Source organism: Falco biarmicus, chromosome 7 (genome assembly GCF_023638135.1).
Source record: "Falco biarmicus isolate bFalBia1 chromosome 7, bFalBia1.pri, whole genome shotgun sequence".
Lineage (NCBI taxonomy): Eukaryota > Metazoa > Chordata > Aves > Falconiformes > Falconidae > Falco > Falco biarmicus.
In genome coordinates, this window is record NC_079294.1 from 23,788,105 (window position 1) to 23,805,724 (window position 17,620).

Sequence of the window (17,620 nt, forward strand, 5' to 3'; positions counted from 1 at the left end):
CTCGTTTGACAGACCCATATTATTATCCTTATGCTGGGACTTGCTAAATAGTGTTTTTTCAAAAACAAGTATAAAATAAGAGTGGAAAAGAAAGGGGTTGGCCAGTACTAGTCTTGTCCTTTGCTTTCTTGTCTGTCAGCCTGTCTGCTGATGCTTGATGCAACTCATGAGACAAGCTTGGAATTTTGCATTGTGTTAGTTGAGGTTTTACTGCTGTTTTCAGCCCAGTCTGACTCAACATCTTTTGCTGAAGTTACCAGTTCAATCAGCACCTGATGGACAGTCTGTGCCTGAAGATACTTGAACTGAATGGCCTTACTCTGGTGGAGCATGAACACAGTGATGGAGAAGCAGATATGGATGAACAAGTAAGCTTGTTTTTTTGCAAACACATCTGGCAGGAATTTCCCTGAGCTTTTCCAGTACCCAGAGAATTACTGGCTTGATTGTGAGTTGCCTAGAGCTTCCACTGCTGTATTTGCAGGACAAGAGCTTCTTCATTTGGTTTTATCATTTACTTGTGGTTTTTGGGATGCTTCATAGAACTGTCGGAAGAGGATAATGCACAATAGTTTGAAAAGTGAGAGCCTCTTCTTAGGTAGTTAGTACCCTGTGTTAGATCAATTAAATAGTTGAGTCCAGTTGTTGGACTTAGTTGCAATAGCTCCTTGTTATTTTTCATGTAGAAAGATTTTAATTAGAATGAATTCGTAGTCATCCCTGTTCATACCCGTTCGTACGTTTCTGCACTCATCTATACCTATCAGAGGTGTCACAGCTCATAGTCTGTTAGGAAAGTAGTAGCCAAAGGCTCATGTAAACTTGCAGAGCAGTAGTGGTATAAAGGAGACGAGAGGAGATCAGTTTTCTGCCTTCTCGTTGACTCCAAAGTTGTTAATATGAAGATATGATTGAATAGCTGCTTGTTTTGGAAAGCTCTTGAATTAATTTCTTCTCACTGTAAGTGAAGCAGTGGAGGCAGAAGGAATTTAAAATGATTAATATCTAGTTTGGAAATTTAGCTTTATTAAAAGAAGTGATGAAGCTATGTGGTCCTTTTACATGAAGGGACTGGAAGTTTAGTGTAGGTAGTTGCTTTACCAGTTTAGGGTGGCAGTGCCCCAGCTTGCTTTTCTCCATTTCAGGATGAAAAGAAGCGTTTCACCGTGGTCCTGTTAAGCCTACGACTCCTCGCCAAGTTCCTGGGGTTTCTTGTTTTCTTGCCATATCGCACTGTGGAGCAGCCAACCAGAGACTTGCAAGACTCTGCAGTAGCATTAAGAAACAAAGTAAGGAACCAAACTCTTCTAAGAAGTCTAATACGACCTTTTGCTTGACAGGCAGGTTTTCTAATCCGAGCAGGGGATTATGAATAGTTACGCCCTTTCAAAGCAAGCCAGTGGTTCCTGGGCTGGTGTTACACTGTTCTGTGCCCCTGCTGCACATGCTGGGATTGGGAACAAAGGAAAGGAGAGTTTCTGTAAGCTAGAAAAGAGGGAGCGAAAGCACTGATGGTGAGGTACTGAGTCTTCTGTTATTTCTGCTAATCTGTCATACCAGAACTCTGACCGTGCCAAGGAGGCTTGTATTTATGGTGTAAAATCCCGCTACCAGGAATGTTTTTGTTAGTTTTGCACCTGTCTCCTAGCAGTATGTCATACTGAATGCAAGGAGGCAGGGCTTAGACCTTGAGTCCACTTGTACATAGCCAGGCATGCAGCCTTACTTCTGAAAGTCCCGTGGGACCTCAGGTTGTCATCATGATGTGTTTTTTACTTCTACACATGTGCAGAGAAATGTTTTAACTAGCCGGAAAGTCACCTCTTACTTGTATAAAAGGTGAAATCCTAGAAAGAAAAGTCAAGATGTAGATAACATTTTTCTAAGTATCAAAAGGTAACTTCAAAGCTGCTGCTTTAACTTCTGTTGTCCATAAAGACCCTGCCTGCACTGGATGTATTAATGCTTCTGAGACAATCTATTCGGGATCAACGTTCTATCCTCACTATTCCTTGGATTGTGGAGTACCTTTCCCTCGTGGATCATATTGCTCCTTTACTTGATTACTACAGGAAAGTATTTTGTCTCTTGCTGCAGGTATACAGGTAAGAGCCTGGGAAAGTATATTTATCAAGAACTTTTCTGTGAACGTTTGCTTATTTAGTTGAGGTGCCTGGCGTTTGAGAATGCATGCTGGCCCTAGTTTGAGATTCTATTAGAAGTACATTTTTTTGTGTGCATAAAGCTGCAAAAGGAGCACATCCTAAACTCAGAGATTACTGTTTGATTTAAATATGTGAGTTTTCATTAAGGAAACAAAATTCTTTAGATCCCCACTTACTCATTCTGCAGATGCAGCTGTGAATTTTAAATGTTGAATTTGAACCTTAAACCTGCGAAATCTCCCGGGCCTAAGTAATGCGCTAGTTTTATTTCCTATATACATGAGGAAAACTTGAAGCACATTCTAGAGAGTTAGTTAACGCTGGCTTTTCCAGCGTAAGCTTAAAACAGCATGTTATTCAGATGCATACATCCATAAAAGTAGAGCTTGCTCTCCACTCCTTTAAGCATACAAGTAAGGCATGTGCACATGGTGACAAACAGTGTAATTGGGAAGTGAGCGGTATCAGATTTTTTTTCCTTAATGAAAATGAAGCTACTGTAATCTAACACTTTCTGTTGCTGCTTTTGCTTCCTGGCAGGTTAACGGTCCTTTCTGAAGATAAGGAGATGAGTTTCCTGAACAAGCTGCTGATACTTGCAGTACTGGGTTGGCTTTTTCAGGTAGTCTCTCCTGTGTGTACACAGCTCTTCCCTGAAGAAAAACCTGGGCACAGAACTCAGTAGAAAACAGTATTAAAATCAGCTAAAACAGTGCAAAACAGTAGTTTGTTGTTTTGTTGGGGTCTTTTTACAGTCATGTGGACTTTCAAAGAATCCTCTGTATTGTAATGGAGAATTATTTTCCTTTAGTGGAAATGTGTAACGCAACATTTTTTTTCCAATATGAATTCTAATTGCTGCTGAAACATATTATGTACTTGGAAATCTGAATCTTGTAAGCAAATTCACAGCTCATTCCTGTTAGAACTGGAAGCTCTTGTCACAAACATGGAGTGCTAGCTGGCAGCATTGAATTCCTGGGGAATTTTTTGTCTGAAAAAGGGATGGGAGGTGATGAACTTCTAAAATCCTTCCATGCCTCCAGTTGGAAGCAAGGTAACTGCTTAGCAGGAACCTGCTGGAAGGGTGAAAGGTGCTGTCTGGGGAGGGTAAGGAAGGCAGTTTCTGTTATTGTGGTCAAACTATATCTTTAATTCTATGGAAAGGTTCTCCATAGGGCAGAAGAGAGGACCCTTAGTGCTAGTTATGTTTTGTGTGGGTGGCAGGTTGGTGAGATTTTACTGTCCTTTTTATCAGAAATGGTGTCAGTTACTGACTGATGGTTTGGGTTGTAACTGCTGGGGTTTCTGTTTCAGGTTCCGTCAGTCCCTGAAGAGTTGTTCTTTACCACTGATGTCAGGCAGGAGGGATTGATAATGGATACTGTGACATCTGCTGAGGCTTTGGTGAGTTAGTGCAGTAGCAAGTCCTCTGAATCTGTGGGTAAGGGTAGATCAACCATGGCCTCAGGAGTTTTATCAAGAACTTGGCTTCAGTGCAGCTGCATTGAGCATGTGTAATCCAATAGATGTGATGCCCCAGTTTGTCCAGGTGCCTTAATTGCATTGTGCCCTGGATTGTAAACTGTGTGTGTTACAGCTCTGGGGCTTTTGTCCAGCAGGAGCCATCTCACCTGCTGCAATGGCTTGCAGAATAGGTGTGCCAAGTTACGCTGGAGGGTCAGATGCTGTTTTCCTACTCACTGGTTATTGCAGTACAAGGTGAGCTGATAGCACTGTAGCTTCCCAGAAATAAGCCATAGTAACGGTGAACTCAACAGAAATAGTAAGATGGGACTATAAGAGTGCTGTCTTTGGAGTTATCTGTTTTCCAGTTGCACGATAAAGGGTAACTGAACTGAAAATAGTATGAACCAGCAGAAAAGGAGGTGAGTTTATGGCACGTGTGAAGTTTCTGGTAAGTCCCAGACATGCAAAAGAATACATGGTATTCCTTAAAAAATGAGCAGTGTGTTTGCTAAGATACAGGTGTATCTTGTTCTAACTAGAAAGTTCTGTTTTGCACTCTCTCTTCAGTGTCACAGATAATACGCAGAGATCAACTGGTTTTCTTCTTACTTTTTTTTCCCCACCAAATGAGTGCAGTGTACGCTGCCTGCATGGATGGGATCTGACGTTGCTTTTCCTCCCATACCTCTGGCTGTGCTGTGTAATACTGGGGTGACATTACTCTGCAGTGTGGTGTTCCAGTGAGACTCGGTGAAGACACTTGCGGAGGTGTAACACGTAGCAGATGTGTCTCATTTATTCTTCTCCATGGACAGGTTTCTCTTTTACAAGTAGCAGCTGTTGCCAACGGTCCTTGTTGCCTTCTGTAATCATCAGTTTTCAGCTGGGCTTTGACTAAATGTAGAGCAGCTCAGTTGTGGCTTGGACTGAATACTTGGGCTGCAGCGTTCATAATTTTACTGTGGATTTGGAATCCATTTATCTTTTATTGTTTTCATGGAAAGACAGTTCTGAAACCTGCCTGTGACTATGCACGTGGGATATCTGACTTGCTGAAGACTGATCCTTTCCTGCTGTGTCCTTTCAGCATTTCCTTCCTTTTCTCACCAGGACTCTGTACCCTTGGTGGATCAGCAGTTACTTTATACCTGCTGTCCCTATCTTGGTGAGTATTTTATTTGCTATATAAATAAAATATATTAGTATCTATCTGTATTCACTTACGCTTTTTATTTTTATTTATATTTCTCCTTTGGCATTGTGAGTCCTCAGATCATCTTTCTTGCCCCTCCTCACAACTTCAGGTCTCAGTTGTGTTTGAGTCAACCTTGGTAAAAAGCTGTATTGCAGAAGCTCATGCAGCTGTGAATAATATCTGTTGAAATTGTGGGAGGGAGGCTACACAGTCAGGATAGCTGATCTACAGAGCTTGAATGCAGAGGGACAGGGGAACTCATCCTTCACAAACTGGAAGGAAACATTATAAGGAGTAAGTGTATAACTTTTCCATCCCAGGGTGTAGGGAAAGATGTTTGTACTGTGAGGAATGCCTTGATCCTTGAGCGTATTTCTGCTGCTAGGCAGAGGGGAAGAATCCTTTTGTGCCTTGGTGCTTTATCAAGTTGATGTTTGAGGTATCTTTTTCCTGGGATCTGACTGCCATTGGTGAAATCCCTCTCTAGACAACAGTCCCACCCAGATGCTGGGATGGTGCTCTGCTTCTTGGGATTTAGCTGCTAAGAAAAACTGTCACGTTAAACCTGTATCATGAAGCTTCTAGGGGTCAAACATGTCTTCAGGCTTTTCCCCAGGTATTTTCTCCTGACCCTTTTGGAATTTTATGTAGCTGCTTGCCTTGTAGTCCTTGTAGACTTTACAGTTCCCGCTTGGCATGCTAAAAAGGGATGCGTAGAAATCACCGCTCCCTGATCCTTTTGAACAAGTCCTATGTACCAGGGAGCTTTTTGGAAGCTTCGTCATTTATCATCAGAGCCTTGCCTGCCTTGCTGTGCCCTGCTGGTTAAATGGGTGGGATGCCCCTCTGCTCTTCTGGAACTTCACCTGTTACAGAAGCTGAGAGAATCTGCTCTGGAACCAGGACTGGCAATGCGAAAGGCTCTTGAGTTTTGATTTGTTTCCTTGCTTATGGGGATGATGACTGCTTTTGTGTCTTTTTCCTGTACAGGTGAGCTGCGGAAACTACTTGCCTCTTTTGTGGCTGGCAGTGGAGCAAAAAATGGTGGCTTTATGAGGAAAATCACTCCCACAGCAGCAGAGTCCTTGGCACCCAAGGCATCTGTCACACAGCGGAAACTGCAGGTATTGAAATAAAGGAGTCACAAGGGGAAGCAAGGCAGGAGAAATTGTGTGAGGGTAGGGTACACAGTGGTATCCTAATGCCAGGGAAAGAAAAGAATGGGCAGCAGCAAATGTTGTGTTAAACAGTCAGGTATCCTTACTTCTCATTCTTCTGTTATAGTAATGTGGCTGGGATACTGTGTGGTTGTTGAAATCCAGGTAACTTCAGTAAATGTTCTTGCAATTGGAACAAATAGCCTAAAAGTTGGTGTGTTTCTCATACTCTTGTTTTGGTTAGATTAGAGCCATGCTTTCCACCAAAAGAATGAACTGTGTAGGAGCTTACAGGATTACCAGCCTGTAATTAAAAGAGAGGATTCTTTTTAAAAACAAATCCTGTGTGGTGACCCATTATTAGTAGGTGCTGTCAGAACTCTCCCGTTCTTCCCTTTACTGGGCTTTTGCTTTTGTAGCTTCGTAAGCCCTGATAATGAGCTTTGGGTTAAATGATTAGAAGGAAATAGGGAGCAAATAGTTTACAGGGGTGCTGAATGCTACAGTAGCAGAAAATTCTAGTGTAGGCAAATTGCATGCCTTTTAGCACAATTCCAGACAGTAGCTCTGTCCACCCCTGTGCTGAGGAGAGGAGGATCTGAGTGGAATGCTCTAATCAATCATTTTTCTCTTGAACAGGTAGAGCTGGAACAAGCTTTCTTCCACAACCAGCCTCCCTCCCTACGGAGAACAGTTGAATTTGTGGCAGAGAGGGTGGGATCCAATTGTGTCAAGCATATCAAGTAAGTGCTCGTGATCTATTCTGTGACTGAAGAAGTAACTTTACACTAATGAGACAAAATGTTGATCCTTTAAAACTTTGTATGGGGGAAAGAAAATTTTCCTTCGAAGTATGCTGTATAGCAGAACACCAATGCTATAAAAGGCTAAGACAGTGGGGTCCAGTAACATCTGATTGCCATCGTAGAGGGGAATTTGTGAAGGGATGCAGAGAGGAGGCTTATATGACTGTGGGACACCTGGAATGTGAACATAGTGCAGCATTTTGAGACTTTATATCCCTTTCAGAACATTCTTGCTAGTGATAGGAAAATCTCAGGTCAGAAGGGGCCTTTGGAGGTCATCTGGTCCAAACTCCTGCTGAAAGCAGGGCCGGTTTTCAAGTTAGATCAGGTTACTTGGCACCTTTCCCAGCTGAGTTGTGGAAGTCTCTAAGGATGGGGATTCAGCACCTTCTTAGGGCCATGTTCCAATGCTTAATTTCCCCAGACTTTGTCAAAAATGTTTCCTTATATCCTACCAGAATTTCCCTTGTTTCAGCTTGTGTGTATTGCCTGTCAACCTTTAGCTGCATACTTCCTGGAAGAGTCTTGTTCTTTCTTCTCCCTTTACCTTCTCTTCTCCAGGCTAAATGAAACTGGCTCCCCCAGTCTCCTTTCAAGTCTTGTGCTCCAGCATCCCAGCTATCTCGATGTTTTTTTTTCTTTTCTCCTGCAGTCACTCAAATTATCGATGGCTTTCTTGTACTGGGGTCCCAAAGCTGGACAGGGTACTCCAGATGCAGCCTCACAGCACCATGGGAAGCAGTAACTTCCCTTGACTTGCTGGCTGTCCTGTTGCTAATGTCAGCCCTGTATAAAGCTGGCCTTCTTTGGACAGTGCTAACTTATTTAGCTTGTCTACTGGGAACCCCAGATCCTTTTCTGCAGAGCTGCTCCCTAGCCAGTAGACCCCAGCCTGTACAGGTGCACAGTCACCACCCCACTGTCAGCCCTTTTCTCCGCCTTGTCACAGTCCTGAGTGGCAGCCCTGCCCTCCAGCATGTCACTCCTGAGCTTGCTGAAGAGTTTGCACTGTCCTGTTGTCCAGTGTGTTGAAGACAGTAAAATGATACCAGCCTACAGGAATGTTGGTGGTAGTGGGCTGCTGTGGACAGTTTTGAACTTCTGACCACTGTCCATGGCTTAAGAGTATAAGGGTATTGTTGCCAGAAAAAATACCTGTAACCATATATGTTTCTATTAAAACCTAAAGGCTTTTGACTCTTGAGTCTTAGTAATATTTTTATATCTTCATTGCTGCTTTCTTCCTTACAAAAAGAGCAAGGAGATGGTACAGTACTGAACGCAGCGTGATTAACTGGTTTTTTTAGCAGAGTTTTATTGCATTTGAGATGGCTATCCCCCTAAATCAGGGAGGACAGCTGGTTACAGTCAGTGTGCACTGTTTCTTGCATTGATTTCAGTCTCTCTGATTGTTCTTGTCTTTTTACAGGGCAACACTGGTAGCAGAGTTGGTTCAAAGGGCTGAAGTCATGTTGCAAGATAAAGTGAAGGAGGATGCTAATCATGACAAACTGCTTGAAGAGGTGTGCGCTCATCTGTATGAGGAAGGGGCCCAGGCACTCATCAAAGGCAGAGAGTAAGGAGGAAAAGTTATTTAAACTTCTGCCTTCCCTTCTGGTCTTATTGAGGAATCTATAAGCCTAATTTGGCTTGGCCTGTCATGCTCAGGTTCTGGTGGTTATAATCCCTGACCTCTGCTCTTCTTAGGGTGACTGTCTGCTGTGCCTCCAGCCAGTTAATCGTATTTGTAGGAAGGAATAAAGGTGCTGTGTGTCCCTCTGCATCCAGCTCCAAGCGGACATCCACTGCAGCTATTTTATTTCCCCTGTTTGGAAAACTGAGTATTGCAGCTTGGTGGCTTGTAATCGCTCTTTCTTTGTCTGGTTCTTTTGGTCTGAATTATTTCACTGCAGTCTTCCAACTGGTTTTGACTGTGAGAGAACATGTGAAAGTTGCTACGGTAACCTCTGAGTGTTGTCCAAGAACTTTGACTAATGCTGCGGCACGTTTTCTTTCCTTTCTTGCAGATTTTGCAAAAAGAAGGGTCCTGAGGCAGTAAGGGTGTTATTGCCAGAAGAGACATCTGCAGCAGTATGTATTTCCATTAAAACTTACTAACTAAAGGCCTTGACTTTCAGTCTGGACCCATTACCATTTTTCCATTGCTGCTTCACTTATCCATTAATGGCTTAGGATGTTGGAATCTATTGATGCCCTCACGTGAGGACTAATAGCTAAGGAGAGTCACCTCTGCCAGGCTGCCTTGGGTATTCTGGGGACCCTAGCCAACAGCTAACTGTTGAGACTAGAATGGCATATAAATTGCCTTCATCTTGTGAGGATATCTCATTGTTTTAGCATCAGCTGCCTCAAGAGTTGATAGGGTCTGTATGGGGTTGATGAGGTTTGAGAAATCAAAATGGGTCAGTCCTATTGCTCAGACTAGCAGTTCCCACAGAGGTGGTGGTCCTCTATTTAAATGTTGCATGTCAGATTTTAAGCTTTATCCCCTGTAGACCTCCTTCTGACTTCTCACTGACTCTGGTGCTGTGGCTGGTAGTAATCTTCTATCACTTGTTATCCTTCCTGTAAGGTTTTAAGTAGTGCAGAAGACATTGCAGTGGAACTGGCTACTGAGAAAGCCTGTGGCTGGCTTTCTGCCAACATTGCAGGTGAGTCTCCTTGCTCTGAACGGGGGCTTCTGACCTGTGTATTGTACTCTTCTTCTGAGATCAAGGGGTAGAATTTATTCCAGTGGTATAAAGTACTCGGCCCTACTCATTTTTCTTTTAGTGGGAAGTATGCAGTTGTTCTGTCCCTCCTTGTTTAGAAATAAGAGGAATGATTTCTAGCTCCAGGAACCTTCTTCAGGGACTTTTCAGGCTTGGCCCGTGTAAGTGATTTTTAGTTACGGAGGCTCGTAGGATGGTGAGAATGAATGCTGTGGAAAGCTTCTTCTAAAATGTCATCCAGGCTGAAGTTGTCTTAGTACTTCAAATGAATGATACAGATGGCTGCTCTTTCAAGCCACCTTCTGGTCCACATGTACAAGGTCTTTCTGAAGTGTTTTATAAAACAAACTCCTCTTGGACTGGGTGTGTGTTCAGCAGGCTGAAGGCAATTGTGGTCCTTTCACTCTGTAATAGTGCTCTGGCAGCTCCTCAGAATCTCTGAAAACATGTTGTTTCAGGAGGTTGTGCCAAGAATCCAGGGAGGAATATCCAGCACCATTTGCAGCGGCAGCAGGAGTTTAGTGTTTTGGATGCTGGTCAAAACTTATTTTGGTAGAAAAGTGTGGTTTTCATGGGCACAGTGGTTGAACTGGTATGATCACGCTGATTCAGCTTTCTGCTTTGGCATTGCTTCCTGGCTTAGTTACTGTGTTCATTAAACCTGCTGAAATATTTTCATAAAAAATGAGATGGGTTGCCAGTGGTACCTGATGGTAACGAGTGGCTGCCTTTTAGAGCTGTGGGTTAACACGCTCCACCTGTGCCTGTGCCCCTGCCCATTAAATATAACAGGAGCTGGGGGGGGGGTTGAAGATGTAAACTCTCGTTTCCTCATTTGCCGTGGCCCTCAGAATGAGAGGCTAAGATGGGTAGCGTTTGGAGACAGTTGTCTGCCTCGCTGAAGAGAAAAGCTGAAGTAGTCTGGATTTGTTCCCTGTTCTTTATAGCACTCATCAAAAGAGAAGTGAAGGCAACCTTCAACAGGATGCTCAGGGTCCCAGGATTTCCCTTGCCTGGTGAGGATGCTCTGGAGCCGAGAAGGGACTGCCCTCCAGGCTGTCAGCACTGTGCCCAGTTTCCCTCCCAAATCATCAATGAGATTAAGGTACGCAGGGTTCGCTTCCTGGCTTGCCCAAACTCCCTTTTTATTTTTCACATTGGTGATTTTTGTTTGTTGTTGTGGTTGGGGTTTTTTTGTTGGGTTGGTTGGTTTTTGGTTTTTTTAAAAAGGGGTATTCTGGTTCTAAGGATCTGGCTGTGAGTGTTCAGGAAGCACGATGAAAAGGTCTCATGTTTTTTTCATCCCTCTGTTTGCTGTCTGTGTAGATCAGAGTTCCCTGGTCAGGAGTACTGTCTCAAACACAGGATTTTTGGTAGCATGGCAGCGGCCTGTTTGACGTGAGTAGCATAGAAACCCTAGTGTGGGGAGTGTTACATACAGCTGTATGCTGAAGAGTCAGCATATTGAAATGGTTACTTTTTTGTAGACCTACTCTTTTTATGGAGAGTCTCCTGGCCTCTCAGGAGTTCAGAGTAGTTTCTGTTGGTCCTGTCAGTTCTGTAGAACTTGGTAAACTGTCCCATCTTACATGGTAGGAATTCTACATTGAATTAAGTGTCAGATGGATCTGTACAAATCTGTTGAAAGACTTTTGCCAGTCTGCATCTGCACCTTTGTTCAGCTACAGTAAGGGAGAACCAGAGTATCTTAAAAAGGTGATGATGGTATAGGCTTAATTTCAGCCTTAGGTCTAAACAATTTTCTACTCGAGCTGGTTCAAATTACATTTTAGTCTTTTCTCCCAGGCTTTTAAAAGGGCTATGCTTTTTAAAAAAATCATGCAGTTATATAACCTGCATGAGTAACCCGTGAGGAAAAGAACTGTAAAAACCTCACTTTTTTACCATTACATGTTCTGCCTTTTTTTTTTTTTCTGTTTCTTGTCTGTTTGAGCAATGATACTGGATCTCACTGCCATTCCCAGCATCTGTATAAGAATGACTACACATCCTTTAATGCTTTCTTGCTTGAGCTAAAATAAAGAGGAGGTAAAGTGAGGAAACCAAGGGCCTTTTTAATAAACTGTTGCTTTTTGAAGATCCAATATCTTGAGATACAGCTTCTAAATTTTTTTTCTTTTGTTTTCCATCCTGGATTTCTGATACTGGATGGTAAGTTGCTGGTGATGGAAAGCACTACCACATGAAAATTGTCTAAGCCAGTTTTCACACCGTAACCCTGTTAGCGCTCTTCATACTCAGCTTTGTGTTGACACTGAAGCTACCTTGACAGTGTAAGAGGACTCCGCATTTCTGTAGCACTTCTACCCTGGGCTCGCTTGCTGTGATACCACATCTACCAAGAGCTTTGGGAGCTAGTTTCTTTTAGGAAGGATGAACTGGTTGCCCTGGTTGACGTTGACTTTGACTTCATAACATTAGCGAGAACTATGGTAGAAAAATCAGACCTAGGTGAGGTTGTGAAAAAATCAGCTTTAATCTGTCTTTTGAAGTGAGTAGGATACAAGCTTAATTTTGCTACTTTATTTTTTTTTAATGAGGACCTGAGGACTGTCTGAACTGCTTTATCAAGGGTCCAATCTGTTTGTGGAAGTGCAGGTTACTAATAGGTGAATTACTGCTGTCTTTTTTTATCAAGGATGTGCTCTGTGTTGCTGTGGGCCCACGGGATGAGGGTGAAGTGATTGACTACGCCTGGCTGGAGTGCTTGCTAGGAAGACTGAGTCAGACACTTCGATGCAGAAAGGTAGAAGAAGTAAAAAAGCAACAAAACTCCCTTTGGACTGCTTTGAGCTCTCTCCATACCTGTAAACTTGTTAGCTTCCCTTGCCTCACAGTTGAGTTCAGTTGAGTGTTTTTTGTTGGAGTTCAAATGTGATGAAGTTGAACTGTTTTTTGTTTTTTGTTTTTTTATACTGTAGATCTGCTTGTTATTTCAAGTTAGCCTTTGTGGGTCCCCTTTTCATGTATGATCTTTTCTTGTCTTTCAGTCTTTAATGGTTTCCTGATTACAGCTCTGTGCTTCTTGCTGTAAATTGCCTGCTCTTTTCTGATATTTTTATCCCTTGTGAAGCCCTGTTTTGTCCAGTCTGCAGTATGGGGACAAAGATACAACTTTTTTTTTGTATTTTCCAGTTTATGTGTCCCACATCAGAACAGCAGCTGGCAAAGTGCACGGTTGAGTTGGCTTCTTTGCTAGGTAAGTCAGTCATGATAAGCTATTTAAGACGGAAATCTGTTATTACAGTTCTCTTAAGTCCTTGGGGTCAGAGACTGCAGTATTTCGAGTTCGTGGATGTTTGATTCTTTTGCTCTCACTGAGTCTGCAGATTTTTTTTCTGTCAGATTGAGTGGTTGGTCTTATTCCCTTCCACCTTCTGCTAAACAGCCTTATACTGTGACTAACCGTCCTTCAGGTCCGGTGTTCTTGTTCACATCTCCATTGTTATTTATTGATACCTTCATTTAAACGTGTGTTACGTTTTCCAGTATTTCCACCTCAGAAAAGTTGCAGCTGAGTGTTTTTTTCCCCTAAAAGTAAGGGCCTGTTCCCTTGAATTATATTTTTATGGCTCTTTTTGGAGAGAATGGAAGTAACTTGTTTTCTGCATAGTGTCAGTTTGGTGAGTGTTTTCAGGGGGGTTTTTTTCCCCCTCTTGCTCTAATGTGTTAAATACAATAATTTTTTCAGTGGGAGCTAGTGATCTGGATGCAGGTGTGTTTTCATTTGGCGACCTTCTAATGTCCTGAGTTTAGAACCTTCTTAAGAAGTTTTATACATGGTTCATTCTTTCAGAAAGCAGTTCACATCTGAATATACTGAAATTTCATTCTGGGGGGTAGCATTGTTAATCTGCCCCGCTCCATGAGACTGTACCAAGGAGGATCTGGTATGTTCCCTCTGTGTATGTTTAGCTGCAGTTAAACACCGTTCAGTTTTACTTTCACTTGTATGAAGTTATGCAACTCTGCCTATAGGCAAAACTGAGCAACTGTTTAATCTGTGTATAGATTTAAATGTTGTCTTACTGAGTTACTCTCCTCTCCTTTGAAGTAACACCTAGGCCCTCTTTTATTAAACATTAGGCTGACTTGTATTTATTAAGTCATCTTTCAAGGCTTGGGGCTATATGCCAACAAAATGGTATTCTTTATCTGAGTAGTATAAATCTCTTACTATGGAACACTTGTTTGAATAGTTTCAAAGCTTATAATCTTGCATGTTTCTGAACTACAGCCCTCTTAGGTTCACTGGTTTACACTAGTAGGTGTTTTTACTTCAGTGATTGTTTAGATACCAGCTATGCAAAATGTGCTGTTGGACCAAGATGATGACTGTAAAAGGAAAATAACGCAGCTATAGAAGTTCACTTTTCTTCCTTTTCTTAGTTTCAGGTCGTGTTCCTCTGAGTCTCAGGACCAAGTCCCCAGAGAAGAGCTCCGAGAGGCTTCATGTAAAGAGTAATCCCACCTATGGCCTTCTAAAACTGCTGCTTTCTGTCTGGAAGGAGGACTTCGGGACACCTGTTCCTGTGCAGCTGATGCTCAGTGAGAAGAACATCAGTTACCTTGCAGGAGTTAAGCAGCGAGAGGTAAAGCTTAATCCGACCTGTGGAGCTGCCAGTTATCGCTGGTCCGTTCCCTCGGAGCTCTGCCTGCCTGCAGCCTTAACGGGCTGCTTGTGCGAACGCGGCCGGCAGGACTTGGGTCTGCTGTCAGCTGGTGTTTCTGCGGGGGCAGAGAAAAAGGCAGCTGCGTACTACTTGTTAGTGTTTGATACCTGTCTGGGGGGACTGTTTGATTTAGGAACAAATGGCCAAATGGCCCATTTGGCCTGGGAGATCGAGGACTGAATGCGTGTGACGCTGGTTGCATTCATGTATCTTTTATCAGCTTTCATTTTTGCATGCGTATTGGTGTTATAAGATCCTCAACTATGAAGCTGAAAATAATTTAGTTGCAGGCTAAACCCAGTTTATTTCAGAAGGTAAGAAAATAGTTTTTCAAGCTCTTCTTGGAACACACAGGGATCAAATACTTGGTGTGTTTGGAAACTGGGAATGAGAAATTTTGAGACTTTAGGATACAATGTAGGAACTGAAGGAGTTTTGTTCCCTCATTTTGGATGTTGCTCTTTGGTGTCCTTCATTGCCACACCCAGATTATTAATGTGCTTTCTCCTTTTGCTCCTTTTTTACACATTCTGATCCAAGAAGAAAAACATGAATTGTATGTAGGTCTAAAGAAGCGATCACAAAATCCATTTTTTTTTTGAGTTGTTGATTTATTTTTTTTTTCTCTTCTGCAGTGGGATTTGTTCCTTTTCATGCTTCATGGACTTGTAGAACATGACCTAATGAGAACTAATGAAATAGAGAGTTGCTTGCATGGCCTTAGAGAGCTCCCTTGGTCTTCAGTAAGTAATTAGATGTGGAGAACAAGAAGTGAAATAAGAAGTATAGCTACATAAACAGTCCATCCTTGTAGTTTTATTTCACCTGCATGAAACCCGTAACCTTCCTATCTATAGTTCCTGCTGAATGCCGCAGAAGCAGTGGCTTCCAGCAGGCTTGTTACAGGTGTTCAGCTGAAAGCTGTACCTGTGTGGATCCCAGCATTGCCATGCAGGGCAAACATTTCCAAGAAAATTGTAAACAAAGTTTGGAGACCAGCTGGCTCAGCTGCCAGCTCTCAGTTCTAGCCTGAGTGTGTTCGCCGTGCTCCAGCTGAAAATGACGTGTCGGGCTGGGTCTTCATCGACCAGATTTGCATTTAAACCTCTTTGCCTCCTACCACCAGAATGGGAGAGGAGTGGGACTATTCTAGCCAGAGTCCAAATGCAGGAGACCACCCAGCACCCTTGCTAAAAAAGGAGAGCGTTTCAAGGCTGGTGAGCACTTGCATACTGGAGATGTTTAACCATTCAAACTGGCATTGATCTCCTCTGAGGAGATTGTGGGGTTTAGAGGAGAGTCCGAACATGTAGACCCACGAGCATTCATCTTTACAAACAATGTTGTAGCTTGTCTAGGTTTCTGCGCTGGAAAGCCGTCAACATGTTTAACCTGGTAAAGTTCTTTACTAGAAAAATTAGGTAAGCCTCTTCGCTGACTTTTGTTAATAAGGGTTCTCTGGTTTGTTTATGTTTGTTACAGAATTTCGTAAAAGAACTGGAAATACTGTCCAGAGCATTTGTATCAGAACTTCGTAGAGAAGAGCCCAGGACTAATCGTTGCAAGCTGACCAGACAATCTCTAGGTGCTGTGACAGCCCAGAGTTAGCGGAGGTGGACTCTCTGGGGGCACAAATTACTAATGAAGATGCAAATGGAATTTTTAGTGTTTCAGAATGCGTCGTGAGCTCTTTGCTGGGAGCATACCGCAGAGAAGGGGTCACTGTGCAAAACCTGCACTGGTCTTTCTGTTCATGGATGTTTTGCCATGGTGATGCTATGCTGAAGGATTTACATGAGCAAATGAATCTCCAAGTCAAAAGTCCTTTAAGCACCTTGATCGTGGCTCAGAGCAGCCGTTTTTTAGACTCAGAGACACGTTTTGTACGTGCGCAGCAGCAGGCTGTGACCAAAGCCAGGAAGCAATTCACGTGGAGAAGTTACTTCATGGTCAGAAAGGTGGTTTCCTGGTGGCTGTCTCTTCTCTTAAGTAAATGTGATTTCTCACTCTGCCTAGGGGAGGGAAAAGCTGAACCTGTATGACATGGAGATGAGCCTGTATTTATTTTTCATTGTAAGCTCAGTTTTGAAGGTTTAATTTTTTTGAAGGCTCATTTTAAAAGTTAAACCATATTAAATATATACACCAGAACATTGATGGCATCTTTCTTAAAGGATGTAGATGCTTAAGTGTTTTTCCATCTCTCATTGGAAACAGAACTTGTAATTTCCTGAGGTTTTTAACAGAAATAAGGGAGAAAAATATCTGTTTATATTTTTTACTGAAGGCAGTATTTTTAAGACACTTTTGTAGTATGTGAACATAAATGGCATCTGGCTGCTATTCACTGTTTTTTTATAAACCTTCTTGCCTTGAGTTTGGGTTTTATCATACAGGAAATGCTGCAGCAAGAAAACTACAGCCTGGAAGAGCAGACAAAAAAGCAGCACAAGAGCACTGTGACATCCCCTGGAGGGCTGCTCTTGAAAGGAATCCCTTTTGTGAAGGACAACGGGTGTTCTCTGCTTCTCTGCCCTTGTGGATAGATTACCACGGGTGTGACCTCCTGTTCACACTGCACTGAGCCCCCTCCCCCAGTATTTCTTTAAGCTGGGGTTTGTGGTAGGCACTGCTGGTTGTGAGCAGAGTATGAGTAGACGCTCTTTGCTGTCTCATGGGATTCCCCCTCCCCGTAGCCGTGAGGATATTGCTGCCTTTTGTCTGGGAGCATCCTATTAGTGCAGGTTTTTCCAGAAAGCAAATACTGTGTTATGTAAGAACAATATTTAGACAAAGTGAAGCCCAGGGCTTTTTAGCTTGCTAATTAACTAACCTCTTCCTTCTCTAAGGTGAGAAAAGGTAACGTCTTGCAGTTGATGACTGAAGAAAAACCACAAATAGGACTAATTAGGAAGAACTGTGGCTTCTGGTAAAATGTGTGTGATCCAGATAGAGAAACCACAGAGGCACACGGCTGTCTGAACTGTACCGAGCGTTTTCTTGACTTGGTTACTAAGCAGTGCACTGGAAGATTTGGCATGTTGCACCTGCGTACCTCATTTTAGGGGCTTTCTGATATGAATGAAGCACAGTGTCCCTAAAAGTGTAAGCATGCTGTGTATGCAGCAAGGACATGGTACTACAAATTGAAATAGCAAGTAATCGTACCATACCTGCTCCCTGAGGCTGAGCATTATGTGACATTTTGCTGCAGGTGTTTGTTGACGTTGTTGTTTGTCATAATAAACATGATTAAATGTCCTGGTTTGTGTTCAGGCTGTTGGTATACAACCTCTTTGTATTGGGGTGAAGTAAAAAAAAAAAAAAAAATTGCCTTGCCAGAAAGCAGTGGGCAGAGAAAGTATAGTAATATTGCTTGTCTGGCCTGCTGCTGCTTTGTT

The 17,620-nt window shown here is 42.7% G+C and overlaps 1 protein-coding gene across 3 annotated transcripts in view; it reads left to right on the forward strand.

Annotated features, from left to right (window-relative positions):
* The window catches only part of CDAN1 (codanin 1), a 33,533-nt gene extending 16,053 nt beyond the window's left edge, over positions 1 to 17,480 (forward strand). For 2 of the 3 annotated variants that reach the window (XM_056345142.1, XM_056345143.1), the window contains exons 12-28: positions 254 to 368; positions 1,146 to 1,289; positions 1,939 to 2,105; positions 2,706 to 2,787; positions 3,483 to 3,572; positions 4,746 to 4,800; positions 5,821 to 5,954; positions 6,627 to 6,730; positions 8,223 to 8,369; positions 8,821 to 8,884; positions 9,387 to 9,465; positions 10,473 to 10,630; positions 12,185 to 12,292; positions 12,682 to 12,745; positions 13,936 to 14,138; positions 14,855 to 14,962; positions 15,702 to 17,480. In XM_056345142.1, coding sequence (XP_056201117.1) covers positions 254 to 368; positions 1,146 to 1,289; positions 1,939 to 2,105; positions 2,706 to 2,787; positions 3,483 to 3,572; positions 4,746 to 4,800; positions 5,821 to 5,954; positions 6,627 to 6,730; positions 8,223 to 8,369; positions 8,821 to 8,884; positions 9,387 to 9,465; positions 10,473 to 10,630; positions 12,185 to 12,292; positions 12,682 to 12,745; positions 13,936 to 14,138; positions 14,855 to 14,962; positions 15,702 to 15,827 — 1,948 coding nt within the window. In that variant the 3' untranslated portion in view covers positions 15,828 to 17,480. Of the gene's footprint in view, positions 1 to 253; positions 369 to 1,145; positions 1,290 to 1,938; positions 2,106 to 2,705; positions 2,788 to 3,482; positions 3,573 to 4,745; positions 4,801 to 5,820; positions 5,955 to 6,626; positions 6,731 to 8,222; positions 8,370 to 8,820; positions 8,885 to 9,386; positions 9,466 to 10,472; positions 10,631 to 12,184; positions 12,293 to 12,681; positions 12,746 to 13,935; positions 14,139 to 14,854; positions 14,963 to 15,701 lie in introns of those variants that run through there. The other variant, XR_008822895.1, reaches the window with a different exon arrangement.
* The last annotated feature ends 140 nt before the right edge of the window (positions 17,481 to 17,620 follow it).